The sequence below is a fragment of the Benincasa hispida genome, chromosome 9, assembly GCF_027475165.1.
Source record: "Benincasa hispida cultivar pf3 chromosome 9, pf3_genome.v1.1, whole genome shotgun sequence".
Classification (NCBI taxonomy): Eukaryota; Viridiplantae; Streptophyta; class Magnoliopsida; order Cucurbitales; family Cucurbitaceae; genus Benincasa; species Benincasa hispida.
In genome coordinates, this window is record NC_143486.1 from 13,577,023 (window position 1) to 13,603,639 (window position 26,617).

The window sequence follows — 26,617 nt, forward strand, 5'->3', positions numbered from 1 at the left end:
GTCTCCACATACAGTTCAAGACTCATAAGACATCCTTGAATGTCAGTTTATTGACTTTAGGGTTATTAAGACAAAATAGAATACAACACAATCAATAACATTTATTCAATTAACATTGATACCTCTTTATTGATGACGATCAATTGATAACATTTACTAACTACGAGTTTTAGGGCATAAAATCGAACATATGACCGTTGGACAAAGGCCAATGACAAGGCCCGTGTCTATATCTTGGCAAGTTTTCTTGACGTTCTTACCAAAAAATACCAAGGCCATGATCACTGCATGTCAGATCATAAACTCCCTCTAGGAGATGTTTGGACAACCGTCCTCTCAAATCCGGCACGAGGCCCTCAAATACGTTTATGATGCACACATGAAGGAAGGCCAGTTAGTGAGAGAACATGTTCTTGATCTCGATCTGATGGTATAATTCAATGTTGTCGAGATGAACGACACGGACATCGACGAGCAAACTCAGGTGTCCTTTATTTTGGATCTCTTCTGAAGAGTTTCCTCCAATTTAATAGTAATGCGGTTATGAATAAAATAGAGTACACTATGACTACCCTCCTGAATGAGTTACAGACTTATCAGACTCTTATGAAATGTAAAGGATCGATAGAATGAGAAATAAATGTTGCTCATTCCAAGAAGTTCCACAAGGGTTCATCCTCTGGAAATAAGTTTGTTTCTTCATCTTTTGGTTATAAAAAGATCTAGAAAAATAAAGGAGGAAGGGGAAGACTCTCGTTGCTGGAAAAGGCAAGAGTAGGGTCAAGGTGCCCGACAAGAGCAAGTCCTTCCAATGCAATGTGGATAGTCACTGGAAACACAATTGCCCCAAGTACCTTGCCGAGAAGAAGAAAGATAAAGAAGGTAAATATGATTTACTGGTTCTAGAAACTTGTTTAGTGGAAAATAACCATAATGCTTGGACACTTGATTCGGGAGTCACTAATCATGTCTGTGAAGGGAAAACTATCGAAGGTTTTACATAGTGAAAAGCGGGGATTGATCCCAATTTTGTATTTTACAGAATTTACAAAGTTATAGAATTAAGAAGAAGAGATTATGTATTAAAATTAAATTTACAACATGCTTTTCAAAAGGGAAAGGAGAAGAAAGACTTACCTTTGAAGAACAAATTCTTCACAAACTCCCTCGAACAGATCACGATCTCTTCTTCCAATTGGGACACCACCACAAATTGAACCTTCTGTATTCTTTAGGGTTAAGAATTGGCAGGAGTTGTGGGCTTTGCTTTTGATTTGGAAGAGGGAATGAGAGGATTTTTCAGAGAACCTTTCTCTGAGATTTTTCTGTAAAGAACAGCTCTTCCAAGAATCCAAGGAGAAAAATGAAGAATGACCACTCATTCCACAACTCCCACACACTACACGTATGGACTAAGAGAATTAGGGAGAGGAGTTGTAACTCGCTCCCTTTAATTAAAATAATATTAATTTAATTTAAAATAAATTAATAATAATTATAATTATACATATAATAACAACCTTATTATATGTATATTAACTATATGTTATATCCCATATAACACATAATCTATAGTTACATATTATATCAAATACAATATAACCTATAGATTTATTTTCTCTCAACCATACATGACATTTAATAAATCACATTTATACTAAATTCACTTATACGAATCTCATCCATATAATTTGAATCATATTCAAATTTCTCTTATATTACCTTATATCATAATGTATCAAATATATTATATTAATTATATCACATATATAATTAATTTAATTAATTATATCACATGTAATTAATTTTCTCAATTAATTTGAGCACTTCAAATTAATCTAAAATTAATTTTCAATTAAATTCTTGTTGAGTTACAAAGGGGACCTTATGGACCTAGATTGAAGCTCTAATGATACTTGGATAATGAATTAAACTTTTTAATTAAATTACCCAACTTCCATTAACTGTCGATCATTCCACTAAAGACCGAGAGCTGCACTTTTTGCACTACAAATATATTTCTTTGTCCATTGGATATAACCAATCAACAGTACGATGATCCTTCACAAATTCCTCGTAAGTACAACTAGGTCAAAATTTTCGTTTTGCTAATATAGTTACATCTAACTCTTTAAGTATCACTAATTTCTTTAATTAACAATAAGTCATAGTCCAATTATGATCAAGTTCTTCTGGGGCCAGGAGAGGGTGTGGCCACTATGTTCAAGCCCCGAAATCAGCTCTTAACAGAGAAATTTATCTAGTTACCCCAACATTAGGGAATGAATGAATTTTTTATTATGTAGTTGTGCTCCCAACTCTCCAGTCAGACGAATCCCCAAAATGGTAGACTTATTGAGTTGGCAATCTGGCCACTCACACCCATACAAATCAAAGAACCGCCTTCATGAGCAGGAGTTCATAACTCACTCAGAATTCAGGTTATGTCACCTATGGTCATCCTAGTAAAATGTAAGTCTTTATTATTAATGATGTTATATAACGAGACTAATCATTTCGTGGTCTAATCTTATATAAACTCTTTGTATAGGATACCTACGCTCACATGTCTCCATATGAATGATCAGAATCAGATCATTTATAGCATTTTAAAACACTTGTAGCACCTACAAAGTGGGTCATGTCCGTAGTGTCCCCAGGATCTAGGATAAGGTACCCAATCTTATCCATCTACTACAGACTGTTTAGGTTATTATTTAAACAAGATCCACTTGTATGTCTCTACATACTTGTTTAAATTACATAAAATAATCTAGGATCTTTAGTTTATTGGATTGAGTGTATACTTATAAAATAACAATTATTTATTGATAACAAACTTTTTATACAATGTTTACAAACTATAAGAATACAAGAGATTTAGGACACCAATCCCAACGGTATGTTCTTCTTTACAGGGAATTAGTTCCTTTCAGCAACTCGATGAGGGTAAAATGATGCTCAAGGTTGGAATGAGAGACGCCATTTCAACTCGTGCAGTGGGAGCTACTAAGTTGTTTTTTAAGAAATAAATACTTAATTTTGGAATATTTGTATATAGTTCACAAAATTAAGAGGAACCTTGTATCTATTTCTTGTTTAATTGAACAATCTTATTTAGTTTATTTTCCATCTAATGAAGCATTCATTATGAAAAATGGTGTGATGATTTATTCAGAAAAATTAGAAAATGACTTATATATGTTAAGACCAACTGAAGCAAAAGCAATTTTAAATCATGAGATGTTTAAAATTTAAAATACTCAAACAAAAAGGTAAAGAACTTCTCCAAGTAACAATAACACATATCTTTAGCATTTGAGATTAGGTAACATAAATCTCGATAGAATCGTGAGATTGGTAAAGAATGGATATTTAAGTAGGTTAGAAGATGATTCATTACCTCCATGTGAATCCCGTCTTGAAGGAAAAATGACTAAAAGACCTTTTAGCAAAAAAGGTTATAGAGCCAAAGAGTCCTTAGAGCTCATACATTCAGAGATCTTTGTGGTCCAATGAATGTAAAAACTCGAGGAGGGTACAAATACTTCATCTTTTTCATAGATTATTACTCGAGGTATGGTTACTTATACCTAATGGAACATAGTTTGAAGGCCTTGAAAAATTCAAGGAGTATAAGGTTGAAGTTGAAAACTTGTTAGGTAAAACGATTAAAATATTTCAATTAGATCAGGGTGGAGAGTACATGGATTTAGAATTCCAAGACTATATGATAGAACATGGAGTCCAATCCCAACTTTTAGCACTTGGTATACCTCAGTAGAACGGTGTATCAGAAATGTAAAATAAAACCTTGTTAGGCATGGCTCATTCTATGATAAACTATGCCCAATTGCTTAGCTCGTTTTGAGGATATGTAATGGAGATACAACTCATATCTTGAATAATGTCCTCTCGAAGAGTGTTTCTGAAACAACTTTCGAGTTATGGAGGGGATGTAAACCTAGTTTACGTTACTTTCGAATCTGGGGTTGTCCTGCACATGTGCTAGTGACAAATCCCAAGAATTGGAACCTCGTTCAAGGTTATGCCAATTTTTTGGTTACCCTAAAGAACGAGAGGTGGTCTGTTCTATAATCCTCAAGAATACAAGGTGTTTGTATCGACAAACGCTACATTCTTGGAGGAAGATAATATGAGAGATTATAAACCACGAAGAAAATTAGTATTAAATGAAGCTACTGAAGAATCAACAAGGGTTGTTGATACAGTTGGTCCTTCATTAAAAGTTAATGAAGAAGTCAACACTTCAAGTCAGTCTCATCCTTCTCAATATTTGAGAGTGCCTTGGCGCAGTGGGAGGGTTATGTCACAACCTGACCATTACTTGGGTTTAACTGAAACTCAAGTTATCATACCAGATGATGGTATTGAGGATCCATTGTCCTGTAAGCAACGAATGTCGTAGATAAGGACCAATGGGTCAAAGCTATGGACTTATGAGATATGGAAAATGGATGTCAAGATTGCCTTTCTGAATGATAATCTTGAAGAGAGCATTTTTATGTCTCAGCCCGAGGGGTTCGTAACCTAAGGTCAGGAGCAAAAAGTTTACAAACTGAAATGATTCATTTACATGTTGAAACAGGTGTCCAGATATTGAAACATTAGATTTGATACTTTCATCAAAATTTTGATTAAAACCATAAGATTTGATACTGCAATCAAATCTTATGGTTTTGATCAAAATATTGATGAACCTTCTGACTACAAGAAAAATCATCAATGCTAAAGTATCTTTCTTAGTACTTTATGTGGACGATATCCTACTAATTGGAAATGATGTAGAGTACCTTACTGATATTAAAAAATGGCTAGCAGCCCAATTCCAAATGAAAGATTTAGGAGAGACACAATATGTCATTAGGATCCAAATTATTAGGGATTGCAAGAATAGAATGTTGACTCTGTCTCAAGCAACTTATAGCGACAACATGTTGACTCAACATTCGATGCAGAACTCTAAGATGAGTTTATTACCTTTCAGGCATGGAGTTCACTTGTCTAAGGAACAGTGTCCTAAGACACCTCAAGAAGTTGAGGATATGAGACGTATTCCCTATGCCTCAACTGTGGGCAACTTAGTGTATGCTATGCTTTGCACTAGGCTAGACATTTGTTATGCAATGGGAATAGTCAATAGCTATCAGTCCAATCCAGGGTTCAACCACTGGATGCGGTTAAGAACATTCTCAAGTATCTTAGGTATTGGGTTTTGTGCCCTAAAATTCGTAGATAGTAAATATAACATTTGACCGATCATTAATAAAATGTTATCGATATTTATTACAATAAATAGTTATTGCTTATCTTGTATTTATCTTGCCTAAATAACCTAATCCAATAAACTAACATCCTAGATTGTTGTATGAGTTTTAAACTGTATGTGGAGACGTACGGGGATCAGTGTTCAAGATACAACCTAAAGGGTTTATAATATATGGATAAGACTGGGTACCTTATCCTGGTGACACTATGGATACCACCCACTTTATATTTGATACAAATGCAATGATCTAATGCATTCTGTAGGGGACATGCGAGTGGGGTATCCTATGCAATGAGTTTACATAAGATCAGATCACGAAAAAGTAACCACTAAATGTAACTCTGTTAGCTAGTCAGGTTTCTATTTCACTAAGATGACCTGGGCAACTTAATCTTAATCCCGAGTGAGTTATGGACTCCTATTCATAAAGGATTGTCCTTTGATTTGTATGGATGAGAGTGGCCAGTTCATCTACTCAATAAGCCTACCATTTTGAGGACAAGATCGAGTGGGGAGTTGAAAACATATTTTCACGAGATGGAATTCACTCATTCCCAACTTTAGGTAAAGTAGATGAGTGTTCTCTTAAGTGGTGTCTCTGAAACTTGAACAAAGGGCCCTACTATCTCACTGGTTCAAGAGGGGTTTCTATTTGATGGTTGGACCATAAACAGGATGTAGAGGTAACCTAGGGGTAAAACAGTAATTTGACCCAACTAGTGTTACGAACACTCGTGAAGGACGAACTTGCTGTTATTGGTCAATATCCATGGACACAGAAATATATCCGCAATTAGAAGAGTGTAACTGTAGGTCTATAGTGGAGTGTACCCACAGTTAACGGACATTGATTAACTTGGTTAATGAGTTTAGCCAATTAATCCCATATTATTGGAGCTTCTGATCTGTATGTTCATTAGGTCCTACTGGTAGCTCATAATAAAGGGTATTGAGGTAGTTAAAGTAATTTGAAATGTTCACATTTACTAAGGGAAAGAATATAATATATGGTGATACATTATAATACAAAGTTTATATTTTAATTAAACTTTATAATATAAATTTATTTTGAATTTGATTCAAAAATCAATTTAATAGGAGAATTAAATATTTGAAGAAGTTCAAATATTAAATTTAATATGAATAGAATTCATATTAAAACTATAAGTTAAAATTAATGCGCATTAGATGCACATTAAAATTATAGGTAATATGAGAGAAAAATAATTGAATGTGATTCAATTATAAGGTTAAATTAAATATGTGATATTTAATTTAATGATCAATTAATTATTTAATTTCATTAATTGAATTTAAACTACAGGTTATGAGAGGGGGATGCATTGGAATATGATTCTAATGCACATTTAATTAAATATGAGATATTTAATTATTATTAATTAATCTGATTTAATTTATTTTTTAAATTAATTAAATTTATTATTATTTAATAAAACTTGATTTAATTTATTAATTATATAAATAATGAATTTAAATAAATTAGTTATAGCAAACTCCCCAATGTGGGGAGTTATATGGGAGTGGGTTAGAGATTTTCTCCCTAACTCCCTCCTTTAATTCCCTCAATAGATCCCACCTCATTCTACCTCACTAGCTCAAGGAGAATACTGGTGAAACCATTTTAGTGGTGTTCATTTTTTTGCAGTAGAGGAACCAAGATCGTAGATCCAAAAAGTTGGTGAAGCCTTTCAAAGTCATCAACAAGAGTAAGGGTTTCTAGATTTTATTTCCTTTGTTAATTTTTTATTAAAATTTGAAAATGGTCTAAAATTTTTCTGCTACACTTGGGATTTTAACCCAGCATTAGAAGCATGAGAGACTATAATATGGTGTATAGAGCTAAGGAATTGATCCTTACGAGATACACCGACCCCGATTTTCAAATTGACAAGGATTCTAGGAAATCCATGTCATGATCAATGTTTACCCTGAATGGGGGAGTCGTAGTATGACATAGCATCAAACAAGGATACATTGCAGACTCCACTATGGAGGTTGAATATGTAGCTGTTTGTGAAACAACAAAGGAAGCAATTTGACTCAAAAAGTTCCTAAGTGATTTGGAAGTGGTTCCAAACATCGACTTGCCTATCACCTTATACTGTGACAACAGTGGGGCAATAGCCAACCTTAAAGAGTCTCGTAGCCACAAACGAGGAAAACACATTGAGAGGAAGTATCACCTGATATGGGAGATTGTGCAACAAGGAGATGTGATGTCACAAAGTTCGCTTCAGAGCACACCATTGCCAATCTATTTACGAAGTCTCTCTTGGTTAAAGTGTTCGAGAGTCATCTAAAGAGTCTAGATCTACGAGACATGTACATTGTATGATATAGGAAAATTGAGAGATGTCTAATAGTATATGGATGTTCTAGTTTATTGTATTTATTTATCATTCCCGCTGTTTGGGTTATTGATATTATGTACATCCCACTAACTAGATTTTTAGTTCAAGTAAGAGCTTGTTGGGTTTTATGTCCTGAAACTCGTAGATAGTAAATTTAAATAATTGACCGTTATCAATAAAGAGTTATCAATATTATTTCAATAAGTGTTATTGATTATGTTATATTCTTTTTGTCTTAATAACCCTAAATCCAATAAACTAACATCATATGCAGTCTTGTAAGTCTTGAACTATATGTGGAGACATACATGGATCAATGTTCATGTAACAACCCCACTTTCTAAGACTACTAAAAAGAGAATCGCTACTGCATGCATGCATAAATATTTTCATTGAAGAAAATAAAGTAAATTAAAGAAAATAATCATAATCTTAAACTGCATTAAGTATATATAAAAAAATATGTTCTAACATATCTCAAAATCTTAAATTGTTCAACCCGGGCATCCTTTTTAACAAGAAACAATTATAAAAAAAAATGAATAAATAAATAGATAAATTAATTAATTAATTTATGATAAATCCATGAATGGATAAAAACAAAGCATGCGAAAATATAAACAGTCAAATGCGGAAGCGAATTCTAGTTCCTTTGGCATTGTCACAGATTCCTCTTGTTAGTCGCCCGAGTGTCCTTGCCTTTACCTGAAAAATTAAGGATAAAAGTTGAGTATAAAATACTCAGTAAGTGATCCCATTACCGGGATCATACTATGCATTCGTGAGCAAAGAAAAAAAATTAGCCCGTGGCTTATACAATTACATCGGTTTTTGATGATGAAAGGAAAATCAAAAGACGTACTATCTTACCTTGAAATGCATGTCTAGTGGCCCGTAGGCACACCGTCAAACATGATAATAACATGAATGTGAAACCCCGACGACCCACACATGTCTAGCGGCCCGTAGGCACACCGTCAAACATAATAATAACATGAACGTTAACCTGTTGGTTCACGCATGTCTAGCGGCCCGTAGGCAAACTGTCAAAACATGAAACATGAAAATAAAAGTAACATGAACGTAAACCTATCAGCTCACGTATGTCTAGCGACCCGTAGGCACACCGTCAAACATGATAATAACATGAACGTTAACCTGTCGGTTCACGCATGTCTAGCGGCCCATAGGCACACCGTCAAACATAGTAATAACACGCGTCAAGGCAAGACAATAAATCGCTCACTGGTCTATTCATGCATCACATACATAATATCAGTACTGATCATAATTTTAACATACTCATAATACTTGCAACTACCATGCAACTAGCAAAACATAATATAAAACAAAATCATACTCTAGAGTCAACCAAGTAATTTGATAGGTCTAATCTAGATTTCTTGGTACGAAGGCACCAGTAATAGTATCACTTACCTCAACTTGGTCACAAAAGTCCATGCAAATAATTCTTTAAAACCTTTGGAAAACTTGAATCAACCCAAAGTTGTGGCTTGATTTAAGACAAATTCCAAAACTTGATTCAAGTAACCAATCTGATCAAGAATTAATTCTAAAATCAATAACTTTTTTTTTTCCACTATTACTCTCAATCCAAAAGAATAACCAACCAGTTTACACAAAACTTACCAAAACTGAAACTCTTCGATGAAGAGAATGGTCATTTCTTTGTTAGCAACGCCTCGAAATCCAAATCCTGAAAGTCGACACAATGGGTAACACTAAAATCGTTTTCAACACTAAGAGGCACTTTAAAAAGACTCAACACCAAACCTTGCCCAAAACAATCCAAACTTACCCAATCTAAAAAAAAGGCAGTGGCGGGCGAACGGTAGCAGAAGCAAAACTGGACGGCGGGGCTGACATCGGCGAGGAGAGTGGCAGTCGACTGGCGCAGCGGCGAGACAGTGGTGCTTACGGCAACGATGGAATGGCGAGGCTGGCAGCGCTGCTCACGACGTTGACGGAATGGCAAGGTGAGGCTGGCGGCGTCGACGGAACGACAAAGTGAGGCTGGCGGTGCTGCTCGCGACGTTGACGGAACGACAAGGCGAGGCTGGCGGTGCTGCTCGTAGCATCGATGGAACGACAAGGTGAGGCTGGCGGCGTTGCTCACGGCGTCGACAGAACAACAAGGTGACGGTTAGAAGGCGGATGGCGGACGGCGGACGGTTGGAAGGTGTTGGTGGCTAGGGCAGGAAGGAAAAGAAGAAGAAAAAGGGGAGGAAAAAAAACGTGCGTGCGGGTTGAGGAGAGAGAGAGAAATGTAAATTTAATTTACTTTTTTTTTTTTTTTTTTTTTTCATTCCTTTAACCCTTTCCACACATATATATATATATATATATATATAACCAAATTAAACTCTTCCTTTTCCCTTAAAAAAACAAATTCCTTAATTATCTCCCAAAATATATATACACTTATATATAAATATTTTCCTTTTCCTAAAAAAAAAAAAATATAATATACACATTTAATTATCTCCATAGATAACAAAATCTCCCAAAATACAAGCCAAAATAAAACTCAATTAATTCCAAACAATTAAATCATATTTTAGCTTGGCCAAAAAAATATAAATCTCATATATCCAAGTAGCCAACAATAACAAAAAAACTTAATTACAAAATAAAAATCAGGATGTTACAGTTCAAGATACAACCTAAAGAGTTTATAGTATAGGGATAAGATTGAGTATCTTATCCTGGTGACACTATGGATACGTCCCACTTTGTATTTGATACAAATGCAATGATCCAACGCATTCTGTAAGGGACATGGGAGTGAGGTATCTTATGCAATAAGTTTGCATAAGACCGGACCCCGAAAAGTAACCACTAAATTAATTCCACTGACTAGTCAGGTTTCTATTTCACTAGGATGATCTAGGCAACTTAGTCTTAATCCTGAGTGAGTTATGGACTCCTGTCCAAGAAGGATTTTCCTTTGATTTGTATGGGTGAGAGTGGCCAATTCCCCGACTTAATAAGCTTACCATTTTGGGGATAAGACTGAGTGGAGAGTTGGGAACATAATAATACAAGATGGATTTAACTCCTCCCCAACTTTAAGGTAAGTATGATGCTAAGGATCTGATCCTTACTGGATACACTGATTCTGACTTTCAGACTGATATTGATTCAAGGAAATCGACTTCGGGGTCAGTATTCACTCTAAATGAAGGAGCAGTTGCGTGGAGAAGCATCAAGCAGAGTTGTATTGCGGACTCCACAATGGAAACTGAGTATGTAGCTGTAAGTGAAGCAGCAAAAGAAGCAGTATGGCTCAGAAAATTCCTGACAGATCTAGAAGTAGTTCCTAATATGCTCCTGCCTGTCACTCTCTATTATGACAACAGTGGAGCAGTTGAAAATTCAAAGGAACCACGAAGGCATAAAAGGGGAAAGCATATCAAATGGAAGTACCATCTCATTAGGGAGATTGTACACCAAGGAGATGTCAACGTTACCCAGATTTCTTCCCAAGACAACTTAGCTGATCCATTTACGAAGGCCTTCTCGACTAAAGTGTTCGAGGGTCACCTAGTAGGACTAGGTCTACGAGTTTTGTATCACTAGGGCAAGTGGGAGAATTTGTGGGTATTTTAATGCCCTAGTTTATTATATTTTTACATTTTATTCTCTCCATATAAACTCAACATTGTATATATTTGTATATATTGATCCACTGGAGTTTTAGTCCAAGTGGGAGTATTGTTGGGTTTTATGTCCTAAAAAACTCACAGTTTGTAAAATGATAAAAAATTTCTATAATCAATATACTTGTTATTGATCTCATAAATTGTATGAAAGTCTAAATCCAATAAACTAAGACCCATATGATGGAACATGAGACATACGCAGTGGAAAAAGGACCTAATCGCACTCTAATTGCTTTTAATTTAAAGGAAATTAGCATGAAATTTGAAGGAAAAAAACAGTAAATTAACTTACCTTTGAAGCTCCCGAAAACTGCTTTTCCTCACTAAATCTCAACCTGAACTCTTTCGGACCATCACTAGAGTTGACCTACTATCCTTTGGACTCAGAACCGGATTGTGGGACCCGATGGATCAAGAAACCTAAGAGAGAGAAAAGAGATGAAAAATAAGATGGATCTTTGGGTTGGGTTTTGGGTTATGAATTTTCCTCAAAGAAAATATTTTTTTTTCAGCCTAAATTTGAAAAACAATTTTGGCAAAAATGGGCAAAAGTTTTTCAACCAAATTGAAAAGCCCAATTTATAGAAAAAAAACCATGCAATAATTGCATGAACTAAATCCATAAAAACCCAACACCTAGCCTACATTTTGTTAGTGGAATTATCCAACAAAAGTTTGGATTTTCCCACTAACTTTAGTCAAAGGGCAAAATAGTCATTTGGTCAAAGTCAAACTTTGACCAAAAAGTTAACATTTTGACTTTTTATGATTTTTTCCGTGTTGACTAATTTTGACCTCCTGAGCATGAATCCGCATTCATTTTCTCAAAATTCAGATCACATTTGAATATAAGTTCGGTCAAAGTTTGACTTTTCAAAGTCAAAAAGTCAACTCTTTGACTTTTTACATCTTTGACCATTTCCATTATTTTCGAGCTTTCGAATATGAACTTATTCATATTCTTGATATTTAAATCACATTTAAATATTAAAGCTGTATCTCTAAACTGAAAACCCAACCACCATATCACATATACTTGTCAGTTTCTCCCTCTTCACCTAATTCGAACAATTCGAATTATTCTATCATACTGTTATAAGTTTATTCCATATGAGCTAGTAGGGGAACCTAATGGACCTGCAGATTATGGGCTCCAACAATTTGAGATTAATCGGTAAAACTCTTTAACCTAATTAATCAACATTTGTTAACTAACGGGTCATTCCACTAAAGTCTCGTAGTTACACTCCCCCCACTGTAGATATATTTCTGTCTATCTGATATAACCATAATCAGTAAGCTAATCCTTCACAAGTTGTTCGTAATCTCGGCTGGGTCATAAAAACTGTTTTACCCCCAAGACTACATCTTGTTCCTTAAGTTCCACTGATCCTCTAATGAACAATTGGTTTAAGGTCCAACCTATAAATCGAACCCCTTTCGAGCCAAGGAGAGGGTGGGGCCCCTTGTTCAAGACCTGGATTCAGTACTAAAGGGAACAACCTATCTACTATCCCTATAACAGATAGGAGTGAATTCCATCTTGCACCCTATGTTCCCAGCTATCCACCTGATCTTACCCTTAAAATAGGAGGTTTATTGGGTCAGCGATGATGAGCTGCCCTCACCTATGCAGATCAAAGGATAATTCCGAGTGAACATGAGTTCATAGTTAGCTCAGGATTAAGATTAAGTTACCTAGGTCATCAATTAACGAAATAATCAGTTTTATACATAAAACGACATTTAAAACGTAAAAAGTGACTATTTCATGGTTCGGTCTTATGCAAACTCATTTCATAGGATGCCTCCACTCACATATCTCTATATGAACAGTTCAGAATCACATCGTTTGTACTAACTACAAAGTGGGCCGCATCCATAGTGTCCTCAAAATAAGGCGCCCAACCTTATTCATATACTATAGACCATTTTGGCTATATATTTGAACTTGATCCACATTTATGTCACTACATAAAGTTCAAACTACATTAAATAGCCTCAGGACCTTAGGTTATTGGATTCAAGATTACAATTTCAATAACAACTTTATCGAAAAACAAAACAGAATATGTTTATTAATTTACAAACTACGAGTTTTAGGACATAAAATCCAACAAACTCCCATTTGGACAAAAACTCCTAGTGGAGTATCACCAATGTTGAATTTAAGTGATAAACATATGAGTACAATAAACAATTTGATCTAGCTATGAAGGACTAAAACTCCCACTTGGACTAAAACTCCTAGGGAATTGAGGAATAAGACGTAATCTTGGGGGTAAAATAGATATTTGACCCAGCTGTTATTACGAATAACCTGTGAAGAGTCGACTTGCTGATTATGGTTAAATCATGTGGACATAATATATCTATAGTGAGGGGAATGCAACTATGGGCTTTAGTGGAGTGACCCATTAGTTAACGAATGGAGACTAATCTGGTCTAATGAGTTTAGCCAATTAATCTCGGATCGTTGGAGCCCATGATCTGTAGGTCTGCAAGGTCCCCCTACTAGCTCGTAACGAACTAGCTCTAGAGTAGCGTGATAAGTTATTTAAAACGTTCAAATTAGAATTAAGGGAATTAGTAATTATATGAGATATAATTACATGTTTAAAATTAAACGGAATAGGAGAATTTATATATTTAAATATGATTTAAATATATAAAGATGGATATGTGTTAAAATTAATTTAATATTTGATATTAAATTAATTAAGTTTTATTTAATAATTAATTTATGAAATTAATTACAATTTTCATTTTTAAAATCAAAATAGATTTTATAAAATCAAAATTTGATTTTTGAGATAAAATTGAAAAGGAAAAAACAAAACACACAAATGGAAAAATTGGTTTTTCCATTATCTATCTTTGAAGTAGCTCACACATAATGCATCTTCTTGGCCTTGTCTTCTCCAAGCATGAGCTGCAACTCATGCAAGTCTCTCCTTTATTCGGGTTGAAGAAAGAATTCTTCAACAAGATTACTGCAGTGAGCATTTCTCCTTCATCCCTTGATTCAAGCTTGTTTAGAGTCCCACAACTCAATCTAGAGTACCAAGAGAATAGTGGGAAGATCTTGAGGAGGTCTGCAATAAGATTTAGAAAAGATAGCAACTGGAGAAGGAGCTTTGAAGAAGTTCTACAAAAGGTATGTCTTGAAACTCACTTGCTGATACAATCGTACAATATTAACTCAGACTTTGTAGGGGATATTGACAAGAGAATGTTCTTATAAAACGATACACCTACACATGAATGGTCACTACCATTTATTCCAATAGTGAGCACTCGCACCAGTGTGGTGTCAAGTCGAAAGCACTCCGATTTCTAAGTACACAAAGTGTTTAGTTCGTCTAAGCACAGAGAGAATTGTTTACTTCTTGAGTTTGGTCGTATGGGGCTATTTATAAGGCCCGTTTTCTTACGTTCATTTGAGATATATACAATATTGATAGTTTCAAGATTGGTGTGATCCTTGAGATTGCAAGGTGCGAAAAGGCAAGTTCTGTTTGACTATTTCTCTTTTGGTGAAATTGGTCGAGCCAAGACCCAAAAATTTGACGTTTCCTTTGTTTTTGAGCACCTTTGGGCTTGGGCTTTGGACAACTCTCAATAAATCTCAAACAAATATAGACACCAAAAAGGCTGGTCTTCCTTACATGCCATGGCAAACAAATGGTTGCTGAATTTTCGATTCCAGGAAAAAAAAAATCGAAGTCATCCCTACAATTAGAGTAATGGTAACTTTCTAGTAAATAAATACTGTGCCTTTGCCACGTGGTAATTATTATATTGGCTATAGCGTCCTACGTGGCTTTCCAGGACCAGGACCCACCACACAACATGTGCAATGCACGTGCCCGTCCTCCTACCAGCTCCATCATCCTCGAGTATTCAATTTGCAAAAAATCTCCGCTTTGTAGTATTGTCCCCTTTCGCTTCAGTCCTCCGTCAATTGGAAAATTAGGGTTTATTTTTCCTTTTCGTGAAATGGCTATGGCTGGGCGTATGAGATCGATCATTCCTCAATTCAATCATCTTCTGAAATCGGAATCACAGACTCAGAGTCCTGCTCTTCTAAGAGCCCTACTTTGCCCCACGACTGCCAACTCCGAGGTTAGAATCAATGATTTCTGAATCTATTTTTATTGTTCTGTTCTGAGTATCTATCTCCCCCCGTCTTCCTAGTGTGCTTTCCTGGATATGGGCTTTGATTTTCCTAATATCCGTTTGATTTGCGGGAAAATGCCGAGATGAGAGGTGGTGATGGGCTGTAGTGGCGTCAAATCGTTAGTGATGTTGAATGAGGAATGATTAGCGGGTCTAAATGATGCGGATGGTTTTTATTTTTTTTCTCTCGATCGATTATGATTTTGCGAATCCATCATTGCCGTTGAAGATATGATTTGACATTTGAATACAAGCTTGAAAAACAAAGACGATCGGATTGGACTTGCATTAAAAGGGAAGGCATCGTATATTGGAAATACCATGGAGATGAGGCTTTCCCCCTGCTAGAAAAGGGTTTTAAACAAATGGCTTCAATCTTGGTTAATTAAGTCGGGACTTGGGGTGCATGATCATCTTTTTGTAAAGCACTCCAATTTAAGGTTCTGTACTAAACTAGTTCCAAAATCACAGGAGTCCTTATATATATTATGGAGAATGATTCCTTTGGAGGTCGGATTTAAGTCGCTCAGAAGAATAACCTTGCAACCTTTCTCCTAAATCCTTTGCGACCAAAAAGAATCTTTGGAAGCAAAACACTGGTATCTTTCGGCGTGTACCATGTTGAACCTAACTTTTGAAAGAGGAAAACCCAACTTATGGAATTCAGTCGCATGATGACAAAACAAGTGGTCAATTGTTTCGTCGTCGTTTTTTTTCCTTTGCAGTTCACACGAATTTTTGGGCAAAATAATCAGAGGAGGTCTTTTCCTTTACAATTTTCCTTAAATACTTCAGCTTCTATAAATCAGTGTCCAAAGTGAAAATTGCTGCTTTTTTGAACGTTTTCTCTCCAAATTAAACCTATAAGAAAGTTACGCCTTAGAATTTGAAGCATTGAGGGAAAGCACTACTGATAGGTATGAACATAATTTGATTTCGTTCATTTGTTTCTCTGATCTATGCCTTGGAGTTTCCATTACAGGGGAGGCTATAATATTTTCATTCCAACCATCTCTCCTTCACCTTCTTTTGGCATTAGGAAAAGACTCACCCAAATGGTTGTTGCTGGGTCATGTGACTTGCCAAAATTGTGGCCTTGGGAAAATAGTAGTTTTAATGGAATAATTTTTAGTAGACAATAAAGTGCTGGTTGTCATTTGTCAATTCCCTTTTTGCTTCTAACAATTCTTCTCCATAGTATCTCTCACCATGTATTCTTTCATTTTTCCTCAATGAAAGGTTGTTTATTCATCAAAAAACAATTCTCCTCCATAATGTGTCTTCTCATGAACATTCTAATCTCTTTGATTTCGATATTTACACTTTCAGTTTAAAGAACAAGATCGGCCAAACCTGATGAGACCGACACCATTTTCAGCTGAGCTAGCGTCTTGCTCATTCAAGTTAAACAGTAGAAGCTCTTAATATTTTGTTCAACCTTTTACGGTACTTTGCTGGAATTTCGAATAGGGGAAAAGAATAAGGTGAGAGGTTTGATTGATCTAGGAGAGCTAGTCAATCTTCCATTTCCGTGTAAATGGAAGTTTCTCCTCTTAGTTTAGCACAAACTAGTTCTGAACTAAGAAGCATGGACACTCCTAAAATGGCCAAGTTGAGTTGGTTTTTGGATTCCTCTGGGAGCCAATCCCAAATAAGAGTGGCAAAAACTCCTCTTAGCTTCTGAAAGAAACTACCAATTTCTATGTTTCCTCGCCTCCTATTTTATCCCAGCGATCAAATAGTTTTGGAAGTTGATTGTCAAACTTCTGCTTGCAACTGAAAGAAATTCCAAGTTCTCCGTATTCATTTCCATCATAAATCATCATAATTTGTTGTTTGGTCTCCAGAGTCTATCTTGAATGTTTCACTTTGGTAGGCACAAATTATAGCCTGCTTCAATCTTTATGGATGTGAAGTTTCTGTTAGTTCATGTGTTCAGAGTTCGTAGTTGTTTATAATCGATTGTTGTATTGTGACCATTCGTCTCTCAGATCTAGATTATCAAATCAACTTTAACCTTTCATTGAATTAAAGTGAATGCTTGTTTTCCTTCAAATGCAGGTCTCGAGGAACTATGCAACTGCTTCCAAGAAAAGCGAGGAAAAAGTTAAAGTAATAGAACTGGCTTGCCTTTACCAGGACTTGAAAGTTTCACTAGTTTTATGTATCAGTCAATCAGTCATCTTCAGTTTTGGTTTACTGAAATTCAGATATACATGTGACTATTATATTTTTTCTGATATATTGACACGTAATTTGGTTAATTTCATTTCGCTTTCTTCAATTTACGGCATTGTAGGTTCCTCTGGTTTTGTTTGGGGGGACTGGAAACTATGCCTCTGCTTTGTACCTTGCAGCAGTAAAAGCTAATTCCTTGGATAAGGTTGAGACAGAGCTTCTCGACCTTGTCGAGGCTTCAAAAAGAAGTGCCACCTTCTCTCAGTTCACAAGAGATCTCTCAGTGCCTAAAGATACTAGGATCAAGGCTATTAACGATGTTTGTGCTGCAGCTAAATTTTCAGATGTTGTAAAGAATTTTTTGGGTATTACTACTACTCCTTGCCTTTGAATCTTGATGTTTTCTTTCTTTAATTGAAAAAAATGCTATGGTTAAGCAAGCAATTTGATACACCATTTTGTAATCACGCTCCTATCCAGTTGTATTGGCTGAGAATGGAAGGCTGAAATACATAGACAGCATTGCAAAGAGGTTTCTAGAGTTGACAATGGCTCATAGAGGAGAGGTGAAAGCCATTGTGACTACAGTTATTGTAAGTTCCCGAACTCCTATAATGAAATTCATAATCTACCATGGTTATAAGTTATAATATGGCATATGCTGTCTTTGCTTTTTCTCCTCTTGCCGCTCCCCACTGCATAGGGATGCCATTCACTACCCATAATATATCATTTTTCAGCTTGCAATTAATTCAGTTATTTTTTGCTTCTTTACTGGGAACATATACCTTAAGCTTTTAATTCTTTTGCTATACATCCAGCTCTATTCTGCTATTGCATGGTTTCATATTAACCCGATTCGACATTTAAGAATAAGTTAATATGCAATGCATAGATGTGGGACTTGGCGGGTATTTACTTGGGAGATGAATATATTGCCTTACACCTTTTTATATCTCGTAATTAGAGTGTTGAAAAAGCTATTTAATGTTAAAAGTTGCATAATGTGCTTTAGTTTGTCCAAGTGTAGAGATATTCAGCTTAAAAAACCCAGGATGATGATACATAATACCCCATTATAACTACACATTTGGATTTTTTCCCCTATCAACCACCGGAAGTCTAGAATTACCACTTGAAACCCTCCTGATTTTTCTAATTAAAAAAAAAAATCCTTCTGTTTTGTATTATATGATTATAGTCTGGTTTGACTTTTTCATTCTTGCCACAGCCCCTCCCTCCTGAAGAAGAGAAAGAACTGAAGGAGACTCTACAGGATATTATTGGACAAGGGAAAAAGGTCAAGCTTGAACAAAAGGTAGTTGAACACAGGGTCTGTTTCCTTCGACTGTTTTAACCCTTTTATCAGGCACATCTAATCCTTTGTATATTCCAGATCGATCCAAGTATTCTCGGTGGACTGGTTGTAGAATTTAGTGAGAAAGTATTTGACATGTCGATTAAGACCAGAGCACGACAGATGGAGCGGTTCTTGCGAGAACCTGCGAACCTTGACAAGTTCTGAAAAGAGTGATTTTTATCTTCTGGGGACACCATCTTCCTGGTTTCAGCTACCATTTTTCCTCCATGAAAGAGAACTTTGGTATTTTCCTTCCTTTTTGGCCTGATTCTCATCTTACATTACGGGCGGCAATGCCCTTATATATGCAAATAAGAAGTTGATTTTTCTTCATAACTATATCCATGTGAGACAATTTTAAATTTGATGTAACATGTGCAGTCATATTGGAGGATTTGACTATGGATAAACGTCTCTCTTTTTATTTTTTTTGGGATTGTTACATAGCTTGCAATTAAATCATTGATTATATATTTTGTTATTACATTAATCTTGTTTCTCATCCTCAAATTTTAATTGATGAGTTCGAAAATTAAAAAAAAAAATAATAATAAAGATCTATTTTGAATCACAAAGGACAATTTTTAGACGTCAGACAAATTAAATGACATAATCAATCATATTTGCTAGAAAAATAGATTAGTTTCAAGGATTTAATGGTGCCACAATTTGAGGTTAAAAGGTCAAGTTTATGCACATCACAACTTAATTTATTTCAAACATTGGGGTTAATTTCAATCCATGTAAAATTAGAGGCACAAATATAGGCCGGTAAAACTTGTATTTGAATCATCATGAGGTTAGTCTAGTGGTAAAAAAGAAATATAGATTTAATAAATGATTTAGAGAGAATGAGTTTAATCCATGTTGACTACATACTTAAGATCAAATGTCTTACAAGTTTTCTTAGTACTTACATGTTTTAGCCAAACAAATTGTCTCATGAGATTAATTGAGTTAAATTAATTGTAAAATAATATATATATATATATATATATATATATATAGTCATTTTTCATAGTAATGATAAAAGTTGAGATTTACCAAAGTGGTCGTAACTTAATTGACATATAAACGTGTTAGTGATCAAGAGGTCTGGAGTTTTTCCACCGTTTAGAAACTATCTTTCTAATTTTTAAATTTATCTTTGATGTATTTGAAAAAAAATACAAATAAAAACAAATAAATGATTAAATAAATATTTTTAACTTGAAGAAAAAGAACATGAACATCTTCTTGGTGAAATCCACAGATGAAAATACTTTTAGCCAAATTGAGGCAAGTTGCTTTCCATCACTTAAATTCTTTCACTTTTTTTTTTTTTTTTTCCCGATAATGCATCCACTTTTTATTTGAGCCATTTGTTGATTTGTTTAATTTTATTTCCATCGTACGATTTATTTTTGGGTACTTTGAACTTTTTTCACCTTATGATTGGTCTGTCATTGCTTTTAAAGCCTCTGGAAATTTCGAGAAAAAAGAATTCCAGAAATTATTTCATCAGTTATTGGAAAGTTTCTGCATACAAATTCTTTTGAATATCTCACGAGAATATTTATATGGTATCTCTCTAGTTCCTAAAAAAAAAACGAGGAAAACCTAGTTTATAGATTTAAGTTAAATGTGCCAACCATCAACTAATATTCATATAAAGTGATCCTCATATATATATATTTTTAAAATGATTTTGAATTATTATGTTTGGTTTAAAAAATGAATTTAGTTTTTTAATAAATAAATGAAATGTGGGTAAAATTTTAGAGGGATTCTAGGTCAATTACCCCACCAAGAATCACCTATCTCAAAAATTGATTTTAAATTATTTTAATTTTTTAAAAAAAATCAATTTTAACATTTGTCAAACATCAAAAAAGTTATTTTAACAACGATAAAAGTAAACATACTCTAAAACTAGTTTGAAGTTAAAAGCACTTAATAAATTTAAGTACCTATGAAATTACTTCTCCAAGAAACACATCCAAATACTCAGATCTACAATAGTACGAAAATTATTTCATATTACCTTCATTTATTATTTGTTTCATCAGTCTCCTTTTAAAAATAGAATGAAATCTACTAATATTAATGTGAGATTCACTAATATTTATAGACATAAATAGAATATACACTCTCGTAGTACTAGAAATTTTCCTTATCCAATATCAAGTAATTTGAGATTCTTCACCTAGTAATCATTAAAGGTAGAAATTTTGTAACAAAATTTTTTCTTCAATTATTATATTGATGGAAAAACAATATGTTTATTAATTAATTATAAAAATAAAGGGAAAATAATATAAAAACTATATATTTTTGAGTGAATAATGATAGAGGGGGTCTGATTTGCTTTAGAAGTTGGGCATATAATTTGGTTGAAGAGTATGTTAAAATAGGGTGGTTGGTTTAAATAATTAAAGTTATGTCTAATGAAACATATTTTCAAAACCAAACAATATTGAATATAGAAAATTAAATATATGGAAATAAAAAGCTATAGTTCTCTCTCTATACTATTTCCCACCGTCATACCAAACTCAAAACTCTTTTTTTTTTTTCTTTTTAATTTTGTTCTCTTTTTCTCTCTCTAGGTTTAATACTTAAAATTCACGTGTAACTTTAGAGAGAGATGATTGATTATGTGAATTGGAAGCAAAAATGTTTTGCAAATAAAAGAATGATGATTACCTTGTGAGTGAAGAAAAATATTGCATTCAAAAAGACAACAAATTGAGTCAAAGACAAGAAGACAACACTATCTCTCTCCCTCTTTCTCTCTCTTCTTTTTTTAAAAATTATTTGAGGAGGTTGCCCCAATATAACTAACAGTTAATTAACATATATAGTAATTATTAGGAAACATATAAAGATTTTAGAATTATTTGAGAGGTTGCCATATTGTAGAAAGAAAAATTATTCGAGAGAGAGTTGGAATAATGTGACTTAGGATTTTACATTGTTATATATATTATTGAGTTCAAAAAAACTATATTTTGAACTTGTTTTTGAATAAATTAGATATCTTGTTGTGTGTAGGAAAGATAAATATTGCATTAGATAACATAAACTTTATATGCAATATCTACTGTATTATATATAAAATATGCATAAGGTATAGAGAAAATCATAATGAATGGTCTTTTAATAATAGATATTCATTCAAATTTTAATATGAATTCAATAATAATTCAAAGGTAGCCTCATTGTTGTGATATATGTTAAGATCGTATAAATATAGTTTACGTTATATATATATATATATATATATATAATTATTGATTTACTTAGATCCGTTTAATAACCATTTTGTTTTTTGTTTTTGTTTTTGAATATTAAGCCTGTTAATATTATATTATTTATGTAAATTTATATTCGTTTTTTTATGTATTTGGTTAGGATTTAATGCCTATTTTTAGGTACTCACACATGTATATTTACCCTCTACTTTTCCATTATGTGGAGAGAAATATAAAAATATAGTAAAAGTTTACATGGTATCAGAGCCTAGAATTAGGGTTTTACATCGTGATTCATGCGCCGTCAGTAAACTTTGAGAATCGTGTCGTGCTTCTCATCAGTGGCCGCAAGTCTGTTCACCAAGGTCGGACATCAACAACTTCCCATCAGAAGCTTTCCGTCAGTTCGTTCCGTTCTGTTAGCAAGGTTGGTCCCGTCTCGGACATCAACAACTTCCCATTAGAAGCTTTCTGTCAGTTCGTTCCGTTCTGTTAGCAAGGTTGGTCCCGTCCCATTCCGTCTCGTTCTTCTCATCAGGTCTATTTTGTCAATCAGCAAGGTCACACGTTCTTTTCGTTAGTTAGCAACTCCGTTTGTGCGTATCTCCGTTTTGTCAGTCAGCAACTTTGCACGCTCGTTCCGTTAGTCCACAGCTCCATCCGTGCATCTTCAGATCTGATCATCCATGCGCATCTCCTTGTGCCGCACATCTGTTCCATCAATGGCCATCTTCAGATTTAGATTCTTTAGATATGGTCATCCGATCCTCTATCAGTGGCCCCCATCTTCAAATCCAATCGCTCCATTCGCGTTCGTGCATCTTCAAATCCAATCGCCCATTCGTATACGTCTCTTCAAGTCTCAGTTCTTTGATTTTCACTCCGTGTTCGTCTTCTCATAGATCACCGTTTTGTCTTCAGGTCTCAAGCTTTGGTTTGCTCCGTTAATGGTGTCCACTCCACAGTCCACTCATTCGCTCGATGCAGTGTTGTTGGTCCTAACCATCTCTCCAGTATGCTTCCGTCTGGTCAAATCAGGATCCAACCTGTGGTAATCATCTGTTCGCCATCATCTACTAGTCAGTCGATGATCGCACCGCCTTCTGTTCCGAGTATCCATCAATGGAAAAAAATTGATGTATTTCTCCTATTAGCACTATGCTCGATGGCTCCAATTACATCACTTGGACATATTAAATGAAAAGTTTTTTGATTGATCGCAAATATGGAGCATTGTTACAGGAGATATTGCCCAACCTGTCAAAAGGAGCTGCTGAAGAAGATAGTAAATTTGTTGAGAGACCAGAGGATTGGGATAGAAAAAATCATCAGATAGTCACTTGTTTGGATAACACTTCCATTCGTGTTATACATTCCCAGTTTGATGCATTCAATACTGCTAAAAAAATTTGGGACTTTCTATATACACGATTCCTAACTATTGGGCTCGCACACTACTATCTGGTTAGCACCAATCAAGAAGCCGGACAATCTGTGAACGAGTATCTTGCTATTCTCCAGCCCATTTTGACTCAGTTAGGATCAATCTAGATCATTTGCATTTCATCAAGGTTCTTATGGGTTTCCATCCAGAATATGAATATGTTCGTGCTACTTTATTACATCGCAATCATTTGCCATTTCTCGATGCTATAATCCAGAAAATTCTCTTTAAAGAGAAAATCTTAGACTGGTCTTCTCTCTGTCGCCTGATGTTGCTTTCGCTACTCCTCATTCACGCTCTCCAACTGAGTCCTTTTCCTAAAAAAATTGTAAACTGCATGGTTATAAGTTTGCTAATTGCCCTACCATTGAGTGCAAGTATTGCCACAAACATGATCATATTTTGGACAATTGTCCTACTCGACCATCTTATCCCCCAGGATAGACTACTAAATCCAAGAGTTCTTTTAAAATTGGTATTTCATCTATTGTTGCTGCTACCACCTCATCTGATACAATGTCCTTTATTCCTCTGAGTCTCTATATGAGTGACCTTTAGGATTTACTCAAACAGGCGCTCTCTTCCAATTCTCCTGCTTTGGCTATCACATCAGGTACTTTTTGGCTCTTTGATTCAGCATGTTGCAAGCATATGACCTTGAGTATATCATTGTTGTCTTTTTCCACCCCTGTCAAATCTCTTCCCCCAGTTGATGGTAGCCCCTTGACTATTTCTCATATTGACATTGTTAATATGTCGACCATAAATCTTTCTGATACTTATCATGTCCCTAAATTGACCTTTAACCTTGCCTCTGTTGGTCATTTGTGACCTCGGATTTCTGTTTCGTTTTCTCCTCAGGGTTTCTAGGTTTAGGATCCATGGACGAGTCAGATGGTTGGTACGGGTTACAAGGTGGGAAGATTATTTGAGCTCATGTTCTTTCAGCCATCCGTTCTTCCATCTATCTTTACTGCCATTATTAATACCACTAATATATATTAATGGCAGCTTCGTCTTGGTCATTTATTTTCCGACAAACTTCTTAATTTAATTTTTGTTGGTACTTTGAATAATGTTTCTCAATTTAGTTCTTTTGACTGTTTACATTGCAAACTTGCAAAGCAGCCTACTTCATCTTTTTCTACTTCAGAGTCATTATGTGATATACCATTTATTTTGATCCATTCTGATATTTGGGGTCCTGCTCCTACTTCTACAGTAAATGGTTATCGATATTTTGTGTTATTTGCTGATGATTACTCTTATTTCACATGGATATATTTTCTTCGAAGTCGTTCTTCCTTACCTCATATCTACATTTAGTTTCCTAAAATGGTGCATACTCAATTTTCTCGAACTATCAATTGTCTTTCTTCTGCTGTTGTCCACAACTTGTCTCCTTTTGAATGGTTGTATGATACTTTGCCCTCTTATTCTCATCTTAAAATCTTTGGGTGTGCATGTTTTGTTCTGTTGCATCCTCATGAACATACCAAACTTGAATCCCGGGCTCGTTTATGTTGTTTTCTTAGTTATGGAACTGAACAAAAGGATTTTGATGTTGGGATCCCATTTCTAACCAGTTACGTATCTCTCATCATGTCACTTTTTGGGAACATTGTCTATTTTCTAGTCTTTCTTTGTTTCATGCTCCCCTAACTAGTCCCCACCCATTTTTCACTGATCCCTCTGCTGATCTATTTCCTGCCTGTCCTCTGTCTGACTCTAAATCTTCCACGCTACCTATCTCAGAGCTTGTTCAGTCTTCGCTTACCATTGCACTCTCGGATCTACCGTCTGCTCTCGATGCAGAACTTGACCCTACACCCGTTCGCCGATCCTCTTGGGTAAGAGAAACTCCTCACCATCTCCGAGACTATCACTATATTCCACTGTCACGTCTTTGGTTGAATCTTCATCTTATCATGAGGCCTATACTAACCCTCTCTAGTAGCAAGTAATGAATATGAAACTTTAGGCCTTTGAAAAGATTCATACCTGGGATTATGTTGAGTTACTTCATGGCAAGAAATTTATCGGGTGCAAGTGGATCTATAAAATCAAGACCCGCTCTTATGGATCAGTTGAGCGCTATAAAGTTAGTTTGATGGCCAAAGGGTATTCTTGGGAGTATGGTATTGATCATGAGGAAACTTTTGCTCCAGTTGCCCAAATGATATCTATTCGGATTCTTTTGGTGGTAGCAGCTGCCATTGGCCTCTTCTTCAGATGAAGTATATAAAGCAACGACCTTGTATCTTTCCTCCACCTCAGGCAGTCTTCCTTCTTCATCATGCACTATATGGGTTAAAACAAGCTCCCCATGCTTGGTTTGCAACTTTCAGTTCTACTATCACTCAACTTGGGTCTACCTCTAGCTCTCATGACTCAACTCTCTTTACTCATAAGACTTCTCATGGCATTGTTCTCTTTCTTTTGTATGTGGATGACATGATTACTACTGGTGATGATTCTCAGGCCATATCATATCTATAACGCTGCCTAGGTGAACATTTTGAGACGAAAGACCTAGAACCACTCAATTATTTTCTTGGTCTTCAGGTCTCATCTTGTCCTGATGATTACTACCTATCCCAAGCTAAATATGTGTCTAATCTTTTGGCTCGCTCGGGTATCACTGATTTTGTCACTTCGCGGATACCATTAGATTCAAATGTCGCCTTGACATCTTTTGATAGTGTTCTCCTCGAGGATCCAACCCTGTATAGGAAATTGGTTAGCAGCCTTATCTACTTAATAGTGATACGTCCATACATTGCCTATGCGATCCATGTTGTCAGTCAATTTATGTCAGCTCCTCGTACTATTCATTTCATTGTCGTGATTTGTATTCTGCGCTATGTAAAAGTCACAC

At 35.1% G+C, this 26,617-nt stretch overlaps 1 protein-coding gene across 1 annotated transcript; it reads left to right on the top strand.

The window, feature by feature from the left end:
- The first annotated feature begins 14,996 nt into the window (after positions 1–14,996).
- Positions 14,997–19,472, top strand: LOC120084579 (ATP synthase subunit O, mitochondrial-like). The gene is made up of 6 exons (XM_090317472.1): positions 14,997–15,470; positions 17,586–17,636; positions 17,824–18,067; positions 18,183–18,295; positions 18,934–19,020; positions 19,099–19,472. The coding sequence occupies exons 1-6, from the start codon at positions 15,198–15,200 to the stop codon at positions 19,225–19,227; spliced, it is 897 nt and encodes a 298-aa protein (XP_090173598.1). The 5' UTR covers positions 14,997–15,197; the 3' UTR covers positions 19,228–19,472.
- Positions 19,473–26,617: the final 7,145 nt, after the last annotated feature.

Bases quoted from the DNA above. Each gene is read 5' to 3' on its own strand.
- LOC120084579 (XM_090317472.1), top strand. From the start codon at position 15,198: ATGTGCAATGCACGTGCCCGTCCTCCTACCAGCTCCATCATCCTCGAG. The intron at 15,471-17,585 runs GTTAGAATCAAT...CTTCAAATGCAG, and splicing joins CCACGACTGCCAACTCCGAG to GTCTCGAGGAACTATGCAAC. The intron at 18,068-18,182 runs GTATTACTACTA...GCTCCTATCCAG, and splicing joins TGTTGTAAAGAATTTTTTGG to TTGTATTGGCTGAGAATGGA.